The sequence below is a fragment of the Siphateles boraxobius genome, unplaced genomic scaffold (assembly GCF_051911475.1).
Source record: "Siphateles boraxobius isolate OS27281-9 unplaced genomic scaffold, OSU_SipBor_1 65, whole genome shotgun sequence".
Classification (NCBI taxonomy): domain Eukaryota; kingdom Metazoa; phylum Chordata; class Actinopteri; order Cypriniformes; family Leuciscidae; genus Siphateles; species Siphateles boraxobius.
The window spans coordinates 16083881-16096449 of NW_027509192.1; the positions used below are offsets into that span (position 1 = coordinate 16083881).

Here is a 12569-nt window from a genome sequence, read left to right on the forward strand (position 1 = left end):
TATAATAATTCAATAAAAATTAAAATAATAATTAATAAATAATTAATAATTCAAAATCCCATCATCAATTTGCTTGGTCAGTGTCGTTGTGGGTTTTTGTTCTTTTGCTGTTGTAAGCTGTAAGGATCTTTAAAATAATTGAAATCATTTGGCAAAGTGATGTGGACATGTAATGCAGTCAAGATTAGAACTACTTTAGGCGTGTATTTCTCTGAAAATAATTGCACACCAGAACAATTGTTTTTATATGTGAGTCAACCAATCAGATTCAAGCATTCCAAAGCCCTGTGGTAAAATTATTGTATTATTAAAGACCACATGAAGTCAATACTTGATTTTGCGGCTTTTAATATAATATAAAATCAAAACGACAGTGGGGAGTGGGCAAGGGATGTAATCGGTGTGCATTTAAATACCATGTAACACTGACTTATAACACATGAAACTATTGTATTATAAAAGTACACTATTATAATGATAGTCTGTGTTACCGGTGTTATATGGTATTCAAACAAACACCGATTACATCACTTGTCCACCGCGGCACTGCCCCCCACTGTCGTTTTGTGCGTTGCAAAATCAAGTATTGATTTCATGTAGTCTTTAATAAGTAAGCTTTGCTTCGCGTGATGGTCCTCATCACCCTGTAAGGGGTTTATTCTGAGAAAACAACCAGCTGGATGTACATTATCCCGCTTATTACACAGCTACTTGCCACCCAAGTAAATAACTAGACCCGAAATATTGATCTGAGTTGAAATATTTTATTAGGTCTTTAAATGCAAAGCTAGCACGGAGAGAGCAGTTGCTAGCGTGGCACGTTCAAACTAGACGGACATTTCAGAGATCCAGAGTCATACCACTTATTACACAGCATTTCGCCACATACATAATTATACAGATAAGAGATATTGATTTCAGAACTGTTTTAAAATCGTACCTGTTTGTATCTTATAATCCAACAGTGTACAAAACAAAAGTCACAAAATGGCAGCAGCTGCGCTTGTATGAAACAAGAGAGAGCCCACAATACTGGATGGCATAATTAAATAACTGTACACAAAATATTGATTTGACTAAGTTTTAATATTTTATAAGCTCACCACAATACAAAACTTCCACAAAGAAAAAACGCTTCTAGCTGTGCTGGTGACTTCAGTAACCTGGATGAGCCCGTGTTATCGGTTTTCAGCGGTTGTTATCTGGGAATAACATACCGCTGGATGGTGCTATTGACCAATCAGAATCAAGTATTCCACAGAGCCATATAATATAATATAATATAATATAATATAATATAATATAATATAATATAATATAATATAATATAATATAATATAATATAATATAATAGCAAGGCTATCAGAAATTTTTACTTTCCTTACTCTTTTACGAATACGGAGCAAAAAATGTATGGCATTGTCCATTCAAATGCTTTGTAGGATGAGAATGTCCCTCATTCTAATACCATCCACAAAAGGCCAGCAAGTAGCACATCACATCATGGCTTTGAAATAAAAAGTATAATCCGACCCTTTGAAATGTCCCACCCTCCTGTTTCAATAGGAAAGAAAACTGTGCACATCATGTGATTACATGTGGTCTTTACAATAGTGTTTTTTTCCTGACTGCTTTTATGTTTTTCAGTATGTGTGTTGCTGATAAAATCACTGTAATGGTGTTGTATGAAAATCAGGGTCTAACTGATGTATTTTCCTTACAGAGTTTGGTGCTTAGCATTGCAAAGGGCCTTATGGAGAAAGAAGCCGCTCAGGCAATTATAGATAGGGAGAATTACATGACAGAAAACTGCCCTCCTCTGTCCTTGCCCTCATCTACAGCTGATCTGCAGGTCTGTCACCACATTCACCAAATGTTCAGAATGCTAAATTAATTAGAAGTCCTTGAAACTACAGAAAATATTTTTTGTTCTCTCGTAGCACATGTACATCACTTAGATGTTTATTTGTTGATGTTTCCTTTTGGAAGACAGAATTTTTTGTTTGATTATTTTAAGTACATTCTTTACAAAAACAGTAATTCGAAGAATATATCATTACCAGACTCATGAACTTCAGGGTTATTATCATTATCTAAAACTAATATATATTATTTCAGGTAGCAGCCAAGGCGACATTTAAATTCAAAAATAATTAAAACTAAGAGTGAAAGAAAAAGTAATAGAAACGTTTTTAAAAAGCACACACACACACACACAAAAAAAGTAATTCCCAATTTTAGGAAAAACTATAGTATTAATAAAAGAAAATTAAAAGTATTTACACGGCAGTCTCGAAAGTAATTCAAGAAAACCATTGTAAGCCCGTCTAGATCTGTCCAAAGGCGGCATCCAATAGAACAGGTGAAGGTCTCTGCGCGTTACTGTCTTTCCGCGTGGCAAAGTAATTTGCTAAAATTTAAGCTTTTTGACTCCATTTTATCACAACCTCGAATTTAGGTTAGGTTGTCAATTGTATGATAGTTTAGCAATACATTTGATTGTTCTATATAACTCTCTACTTATATTTTACCTGTTCATATTAGGAAGCTATGTCGCTCAGAGGTCCTCACGCCTTGTTTAACATGGGTCTCACGATCACAAGCTCGCCAGCTTCGATCACCAAACAGAGAAGTAATTGCTAAATACCTGAGATCGGTCGCATTCACGCTTGCACAGTAAAATATACTTTGGTATAGCCCCTGTGATTGCATACACTTGAAATTAAAGAAACATTTACTTTCAGTAGAGGTATGGCCACTACTCCAGATATAAGTCAACCAACTTTACTTGTCTTATAATAGCTTTGGATTGGCCATGCCGTGGTTTCCCACGTACACTTATCTAAACTAACATTAAATTAAAACAGGGGTAAGACACACCCAGATTTAGGTTGGCCAAGCAGCACTTTTGCCGCCCTAAACGGAAATTCACTTCATGTCTTTGCAAAACACGCACACCTGAATCAGTGCCACATATTAGTCGTCACTAATTTGACGCAAAACTTGCGGTAACATACGAATCCATTTCATCTACTTGGGAAAACTATTACAGAGTCAGTCGGAATAAAATCAAATGTAACAATTTCAGGTAAATGTATCATGCCAATTTCATAATCAGTTCAAAGATAATAAATACAAAACATCAAATGCTCTGGAATGAAGAGAGAAGTTGTGAACCTGACATTATGAAATACATGATGCGGAGTGTCTGCATACACTCCACATCATGAGCTAATATTTGCCTGGAAGACACACCCTCCTCTGTTTGCAAGTTATCTCTAAACTTTTAAGAACTTCATTACCTTTTGGTTTACGTCTTTGGGAAAGAGACATTTGTACCAGTCTCACTGAGACATTTTAAATGATACCAAACATAATACTGTATGATAATTGTTCATATTAAACCATATAGATTTTTGGGTGAATTCAGGTAGGGATGGGTGACGGGAATGATGTGTAAATTGGGAGGTGATCAACTCAGGTGTGATCGTGTCTCGAATGGGGATGGTAATACAGTATAGCAAGAGAGAATGGCATTTGAAATATGTTTTTCTTGACGTTTATGGTTGTGAACCAACAAATAGTCTCTTAATATTGTTTATTAATGCTTGACTTTTGTGGCTTTTAATAATATAGTATAATATAATATAATATAATATAAACATTGATGTACTCATGTTATTTAGATAGTGCCATGAAATACTTTAAGAAAACCATAGTAAACCAATGGGATTTATTTAGATTTTGCTACAATCTTCTCTTTTGGACATTAGAATGGCATTCAAAATATTTTTTTTCTTGACATTTATGGTTGTGAACGAGCAAAATATGTTCTTAGTGTGTAGGCTATATTAGTGCTGTCCAGATGTTTCACTGATGTCTCAGTGATGTACATGCTGCTAGGGACGATTAAAGTTATATTGCATACTCTTGAAACATTATGATGCAAAAGATGGTTAGAAAAGAGAGCTTGACTCTTTCAATGTTGCCATTCAGGAACTGTGCAAGAAACTTCACCATCAGATCGACACGGTTGATGAGGAGAGATATGACTTGCAGAGCAAAGTGAGCAAGGGAGATAAAGAGGTGACTTATAAACTATAATACTCAAACATACCTGATGATGTTAATGATGATGATGATGATGTTAATGATGATGATGATGATGAAGGTGATGTTTCTGTTGAGTCTATATATTAGCTGTGTCCCAAAGTGAAGGTTGCATCATTCGAAGGCTGCGGCCTATATGCAGCCTATGTGTCCTTCGAAGGATGCACCATGTAGCCTTCGTAGGATTTCCTAATTGCGCAACCAGGTGTTCCCGATTACCGCTCCTGGCGCCAAGCAATGGTGCAAGAGTACAGCTGCCATCCTGATAATTCATTTTATATAATTGAGTAAACAGCTATTGAGCCAGAATTGGCTATTGTCATTTTAATGTTTTATATTTTACTGGAGGACATGGTGAGGATGTTTCACCCCCGGCGCTGACGGGTCATGTATTTTCGGCTTAGCAAAGATCATGGCCAGAGCTGGTTTACTGCGTCCCAATTCAGAGGCTGCGTCCACACTCCGCACAAACAGTTGGATATGCGTCAAAATATTGTGTTTATTTGTGATAATCTTAGCCCTGTATTATTATTGTCTAACTTGTATTATGACTGACATTTGACGAATTGCTTTGTTCTTTTTTTTTGGATAAAAGCATCTTCTAAATATGTAGGCTAAATTTAATAATAATAATGATAATTATTATCATTTGCGTTTATAACTATAAATGAGTTCACTGAAGACAGTAATATGTTATCATAAAATAATTGATGAATCTTTTATTTTTATATAAACTAACTTTGTGTGTGTTATATTTCTTTTTTATATGTGAAGTCTTTTTTTGCTTATTCTATTATACTGAGCTTTTAACTTTAAAGATACAAGTAAATGTTGTTTTTTAGAAAATTCAAGCATTATCCATCTAAAAAAAAAGAAGTTTAAACACAATGAAAATGCATCCCGCACCTAAACAGGTGGCCTGGTTGAATCATCCAGCACAGACTGGGGGAGGGGCCACAAATCCGTGAGTACAGTTTACAAACCCGTGGGAACGGATTGCGAAAGCGTGGGCACGGTTTATGAATGTGTGGGTACAGATTGCAAAAACTGAAGGCACGGTTTTCAAATCTGAGAGCGCGGATTAGGAACTCGTGGGTACGGTTTGTCAATCCGCGGGCACGATTTGTCAGAGGGAACAGTTTAAGAATTTGTGAGTACAGTTTATGTACTGAGGGGACGGATTGCAAAACCGTTGCCAGGGATTGTTTTTTCCCCCACAGGTGACTTCCCGGGCTCCGTACTAAATCAATATAAAACCCAGTTGAATATAAAAAAGTGCAGTTCAAATGTTACTCCCGCTCGTCATCGGTAGCTGTCACAGTTTCTAGGCGGCAAGAACAATCATCTGTAATTTTTTTATAAAAATGCTGTCGTCACCGGCGTGCAATGACTTATGGGGTAGGATAGGCCGCTAAGGATCCATTTATGTATCCTTCCTTTCACGGAGAAACAAAGGGTGCATTTGGCGTCGCTTTTGAATCAGGGTAGCCTTCGTCGAGATGCTGTGACGCAACCGGCCTTTGAATGCGGCCTTCAAAGGGTGGAGAATTGAATTGGGACAGCCTTCATCGCTCCGCGGTGACGCAATCGTCCTTCAAATGCGGCCTTCGAAGAGTGCAGCCTTTGAATTGGGACAGCCTTCGTCGCGCCGCTGTGACACAATCGGCCTTCAAATTTGCCTTCGGAGGATGCAGCCTTCACATTGGGACACAGCTATTGAGTTACCTATCAAGGGAACTCCAGCTGTGTTGAGAACGCCTCTGCGTAATTGCATCATGAAGCACATATAAAATCAGTCCAATTGCGTGACGGAATGTCATGTGACGTCATTGACCAGGAAACTATAAAGCATACCTGGAACAAACAGTCACTAGCTTCTATGTCTTCAGCAAACGCTCTGTGTGAAACTGTCTTTGTCTATTTATTGTTGTTTGTCCACAAGTTGTCTATTTATTGTTGTTTGTCTCATACCTGCAAACTAGTCACTTTTCAGCGAAATTCGACGTTCTGAATCAAAATATGTCATTTATGTGAATCGTGTAGATCCGATGAGTTTTTTTTTTAGGCTTGAAGTGGCAAGCACGGTAAACTTCACAATAATAATTGGGAATGTGCTAATTAGACTGGAGTGAGACCATAGACGTCTTTCGAGCTGTTGTGATCTGTTTTGGGCGCTCTAATGATGCGTGAGCGTGACAGTCACACAGATCGCTGTGAACCGATCACATGTTACACTTTAAGCCTAGTTCACACTACATGATTTTAAGCCCGATTTAAGCCCGATTTGCAAATCGTTGAGCTCGCCGACAGGTCAGGGTGTTATCGCGTGCAAATCGCGGGCGATGAACGATCGCCAATCTGTTAGAATGAAAGAGCCAACAACGCATCAAAGACACTCGCAGACGCCTCGCAGACGCGTCGCCGAGCCCAGGAAAATATCTAGCATGCTAGATATCCAGAGCTGTCGCGCGACTCAAGCTCACGTGATGTCATGAGCTACAGCCAATCAGAGCAAGGCATGGGTTGAGGTCTTGATGTCATGAGCTACAGCCAATCAGAGCAACGCATGGGTTGAGGTCACCGGGTAAAGACGCGGGTAAAATTTTTGTTTTTGTTTTTTCTCAGAGCAAATTATCGCGCAAACAGTTTGCAGCACCAGTTTCTGTCTGACGTCCATATTCGCGCGTTGTCTTCTTCTTCGTCTTCTTTGCTGGGTATTGGCGCGCGTGCTGTTTCGCGTCATTTCCGGTTCGTTTTATCGCGTGATTTTTCGTGACAAAACGTGGTTTGTAGACCAGATAGAATCGTTGGGTGACAGAGTTGTTGTCAACTCGTGTAGTGCGTTACCTCCTGTTGCGGATCAATCACGTTGTGTCGTGTGGTCTGAACAGCTCAACAACTTGAACACTCCTGATTTCACAGAGAGCAAGTCATGTAGTGTGAACCGCACAGTTCAGCCCGACGTTTTAAAATCATGTAGTGTGAACTAGGCTTTACAGCGCGACTAAAAACCATGAATGAACTCAGGGCTTGACATAACGCTTGTCTGGGACAAGAGGAACTTTTTAAAGATAATTTTACTTGCCCATGCAGTCAATGATTGTGATTTTATTACATTCAATTTAAACAGTGATTGATAATGTAGTAGTGAATTTCTGGTAACAACGTCACGTTGTTTTTGTTCTATTTCACTGACGAATAGTTCCAAAGGAAAGCAACAGCAGCGCGTGTTTAGTTACTGAATGATTCAGCGTTTTGAACGAATCTTTTGTATGAATGACTCAATGATTCACTAATTAAAACGGTGACTTGCCGCCACCTATTGGCGTTTTAGTTTCATGTTTAAGTATTGCATTTTTTTCATTTGAATATTCAAACATTTATTTAAAACATCAATCTCATAAGATTATTTATTGCAGTTGTAATTTTGCAGTGCAAATTATTTAATTTGATGGGTAAAAGCCCTATAGTGTCTTATTATTATTATTTAATTTATTTATCAAATGTAAGAAATTTGACATGAAAGATGATGCATTCATTTAATAAGGTAATAAAAATTCTCTTTATAAAAATAAATGAGACTCTGGGGTAAATATCACAAATATGAAGATTTAAGTATGTATAATGCGAAAATATTGCTTCAGAATAAATATATTTTCTTCTCGAGGGAAGAAAGTCAATACAGATTCGTGGCTCGGATCTCACGTTTACCGAGGCAGGTAGATTACGGGTCTGCAATAAAGATTCTGTTACTCGATCTCGGATCTCGCATGTGCCGAGGCAACGAGTAGATTACGGGTTTGCAATAAGAATCCAGTGGCACAGATCTCGCGTTTGCCGAGGCAGCATGTAGATTTTGGGTCTGCATCTCTGCAATAAGAATCTAGTTTCTCATCTCACGGAGAGGGAACTGAGCAGACGGGAATTTCCCTTTATTCTCTCTTTCTCTTATGATTGTGTGAAAACTAATTATGTGTGTTAGCAGACTATTATTTAGGCGATGGTTATTTTTGTGTTGAGATTATAATATGAGGATTCAGCCTGTCATTCAGACCATGTATGCTTTTCTGGTTGATATAATTTTGTTGCAATTCATTTTTGAGAATTAAATACTCATCTGATCTTTGAAGAGTTAGATGTCTGTATTAATATAATTTTCAGCCTTTCATTCAGACCGTGTTTACTTGTCTGGTTGATATTTGGCTGCATTTAATTTGAGAATTTTTTTTGAGAAAATTAAATATGTACTCATCTGATCTTTGAGGAGTTTGATGTCTATTAATATACTATTCAGCTTTTCATTCAGACCGTGTTTAGTTGTCTGGTTGATATTTGTCTGCATTTAATTTTTGAGAAAATTAAACATGTACTCATTTGGTCTTTTAATTATTTTAAGTCATTTAATTCTGAGGAAATAAATGGTGAATTCCCGGGGGAAATGGATAACACCGCTTTATACGGTGCCCATCTCCCTTCGGTGCCCTCAGGGGCCTTTCTTCCAACCCCACAACCTGGTGTGCTTTGGGTTGCAGCGATCTCCAGCAAGTTCTAGTCTCATTGTCTGACTCGCAGAAGGAGGGTTTAAGAGGGGTCAGTTCAGTTGTTTCCTGCCGGTCATCCGTTTCAGGACAATGGATTAGCTTCTCAAGCTATACTAGAGATCAGTATCGAGAGGCTGGTTCCTTTAGTAGTCTCAGGCATAGTCGTCTTGGGATAAGACATATCTGAGAACAGTCATTATCTCAAAGAAGGCTTCGACTAAGAAAAAGTCCTGACGCAGAGGCCGTCAGACTTCTGAGGGCAGTCCCCTCTGGGGAGGAACAGATTCCACCTCATTACACTGTGCCCGTTTCTCTTTGGCACCCTCTAGGGGGCGACCCTCCGAGGTGGGCCGCAGTGCTGCCCGTGCAGTTGTTCCCTGCTGGTTTGCCGCTTCAGGGCACCGAGGTGTCAGTGTTCCCCAACGATCCTCCGAGGATGGTAGAACAGTCAGTTTGGTTGTTCCCTGCTGGTTTGCCATTTCAAGGCACCGAGGCGGCTGTTCAACCAATACCAGAGGCCAGTCTCGAGAGACTGGTCCCCTTAGCAGATTTTCTGGCAGCGTGGAAACTATGAGTGGTCGCTCGGTGCAAGGTTTGTGGCAGGAGTTCGCCGGGACAGGGCCCGTCTTCTGTTAATAGCCCCATTCTGGCAGGCCCGAGTATGGTCCGAGGACATAGAGTCTCTCCTCAACGGCTAACCTCTGGCGATTCCACTCAGGAGGGACCTTTTCTCTTTTAGGTGAGCCTTTGAGGGGGCCCAGCTCTTAAGTTTAGGCCTCTCAACCAAGGATGTTGAGACCATACTCCACTCCAGAGCTCCCTCCACCCGGAAACTCTACGCCTTGAAGTGGATATTTTTTCACTTCCTGGTGTGGAGAGCACCAGCTGGACCCAGTTATCTGCCCAGTGGTTACAGTGCTGGAGTTCCTACAGGAGCGTTTCCCTGCAGGTCTATCCCCCTCCACTAAAGGTGTACATGGCGGCCTTAGCTGCATATCATGTCCCGTTAAGCGGCGTATCCTTGGGGAGACCCCCTATAGTAACGTTTCTTTTGTGGTACTGTGAGGCGTCAGACCAAGAGACTAGGAGTATGGTTGCTTCTAAAACATTATTGTCAGGAGTTTCCCTTCAAAATGTTTGTGATGTGGAGGAATGTTGCCTCGCCGCACACATTAGTGAGGTTTTATGACCTTGACCTCGGCTCCACTCCAGGGGCGCAGGTGCTTTCGTCTTAGTGTGTGCAGAGATTTCACACGGACAGGCACTTGTTACTATGGTGTCGTGGGTATAGTGTTCCCACAGCGTCTCGACGCAGCTCGAGTTCCCTTGAAAGGCAATGTCTCAGGTTACTACTGTAACCCTGGTTCCCCGAGGAGGGACGAGACGCTGCGTTGCCCTGCCATACTGCCTGAATGCCTGTGAGCGACTTATTTGAGCCTATCAGAATCTAGTGACTGTTTGTTCCAGGTATGCTTTATAATTTATAATATAACGTGCTTCATGATGCAATCATATAAAGGCGTTCCCACAGCGTCTCGACATAGCATTTCCTTCCCTCCTAAGGGAACTAGGGTTACAGTCGTAATCCGAGACGTTTTCTGAGGTCCGTTTTGACTCTAGTCTAATGTGTGTATAGATTGAAGATCTGAAGATCAAGGTGGTCGACCTCATTGGCAAGTTCAAGAAACCCGCGTTGAAGAAAGTGCGCATGTCTGCCGATCAGATGCTTCAGGCTCTTCTGGGCTCCAAACACAAGGTGTCTCTGGATCTGAGAGCCAACCTGAAACAAGTCAAGAAGGAGGTCAAAGAGGAGGTGAGTGAAATATGATGCTGTGACTATTCTTTGGTGCTTATGGTACAGAGCAGCAGTGAATAGTTATCTAAATCCATGAAGCCATGAGAAGCTGTGCATTAGTGATTTTACCATGGGTAAATCCCCCTTACTTGCCCTTAAGTCGCTCATTGCTTGTAGCATAGGTGAACATATAAACAATAATTTAAATATTTGTATCACTTATCACATAAATAAGAATAAAAAAATATTTATTATTAAAACAAATAAGCCATTAGAAGCTCTTATCAACAGTTAACCATGGTAAAAATCATGCTAACGTATCAGCTCTCATGGTTTACTGCTTTGATAAATATGTTTATTGATATTAAAAATGAGTAAGTAGTTAATAATGCATTTTTGTGTGTCTTCCTTTGGTTTATATGTCAAGTCACATATATTTATACAAGTCACATTTTAGCTATTGTAGACAATACAGATTGTTTCAAAGCAGCTTCACATTAATAAACAGTGTTAATGTTGTAAAATGCATAAATTATGAAACAAATTCAGTTTAAGCTGTAAAGCAGCTCTACAGAAGGTAATATAAGGGCTGTCAATAGATTAAGATTTTAATTGCGATTAATATGCTTTAACGTGTTCATTTTCTCAACATTTGCTATATCCAGCAAAATAAACTATCCGATTGAAGGATGATTTTCACAAAACTGCATTTTCTGCAAGTTTTTTCCATGGTAAATGTAGGCGTCTTTCCAAAAAAGACACTTGGAGACTCCAAATGGACACCTAATAATCAAATGTTATAAACAATCCATAGCTTAATTCATACATTTATCCACACAAAAGTACAGACACAAAAAATAAAAGTTACAGAACAAAACTTTTTAGAGTTCATTGTACAGTATTCGTACAGTGCAACAGCAAAGAGCTTGTTTAGAGCTTTTTAGAGCTTGTTTACGTTTTAGACATGTCAAGTTGCAATACTCAACACACAGAACCACATGGAGATGACAAAAAATAAATAAATAACCCTAAACCAACTACACTACTGTACACAGATCCATTCAGAATGACTAAATACAGCAACATACACATGACAGACAACAAAACTATCCTCCTGAATGTGTGTGGAAATAACGTGAATGTGTCTGTGCATAAATACAATGTGCGTTTGTTTGACATACTCGCGCGTTCTTACTCTACGACTTCTGTACATTACCACAATCGTGTTTACAATCCTCATCCATCAAATGTAATCAGCCTGGTTTTCTTTACATTAGCGGTTTTCTTTACTGTTTTGGGTTGATTGTTTGAATGCATTCGCTAATTCAATAAATGGATAAAAAACTCCTAACTTCTAAGATCATCTGACTGCATGATGTAAATTCCGTTAATGACGCAATTTTGCGTGCTACCAAACTCACCACGTAATTATTTTAACGCGTTAAGGATTTTTTTATTAATTGCATGCGTAAACGGATTAACATTGACAGCCCTGAGTATATGTTTAATTGAACTACCATTCCTTAACACTCAATTCCTCTCTCATAATCCAGGTTTCAGACGTCGGTGACTGGCGTAAGAACGTTGAGGACAAGGCCGGTATGGGCGGCAGGAAGAAGATGTTTGAGGGCGAAGCCTAAATTCCTAGACAAGACATTTCTTTGTTTAGTTATTGTAGGAATTTGTCAGTGCTATGCAATCATTTATCTTTTTTTGCCATAGTTTTATGTCTTTAGCTTTCAGTGCCTCATATGAGCATTTTTTCATGCAGTAGTCTATGTATATGTCCTGAAAGAGAATTGTGTATCATCGCTGAGCCACGACCATTAAATGAATGCTTTTGAGGAAAATCCCGGTTTTGTTCGTTTAATTACGCATGTTTTGGTTCTTTCACTCCCTTACACTCTTTGACTACTGCTTTGTTTGGATTGTAATGAATATATACTATAGTGCTGAAGTTTAATTTGGTCGGTACACAACTTTCAGAAGAAATATGGGTGGGACCTCATTTCAACTCACCATACAGCAAAAGAGGAGATCTCCATAAATGTGAGTAACTTCAAATATTTCCTTTTTTTTTTTTGGCTAAAATATCTCTTTATTATTTAACCAAATAATTTTGC

The 12569-nt window shown here is 39.1% G+C and overlaps 1 protein-coding gene across 4 annotated transcripts in view; it reads left to right on the forward strand.

Annotated features, from left to right (window-relative positions):
• The window catches only part of LOC143721168 (troponin I, fast skeletal muscle-like), a 492195-nt gene extending 479899 nt beyond the window's left edge, over window positions 1-12296 (forward strand). For all 4 annotated transcript variants that reach the window (XM_077211418.1, XM_077211416.1, XM_077211417.1 and 1 more), the window contains 4 exons: window positions 1724-1852; window positions 3997-4086; window positions 10288-10464; window positions 12000-12296. In XM_077211418.1, coding sequence (XP_077067533.1) covers window positions 1724-1852; window positions 3997-4086; window positions 10288-10464; window positions 12000-12086 — 483 coding nt within the window. In that variant the 3' untranslated portion in view covers window positions 12087-12296. The remainder of the gene's footprint in view (window positions 1-1723; window positions 1853-3996; window positions 4087-10287; window positions 10465-11999) is intronic.
• The last annotated feature ends 273 nt before the right edge of the window (window positions 12297-12569 follow it).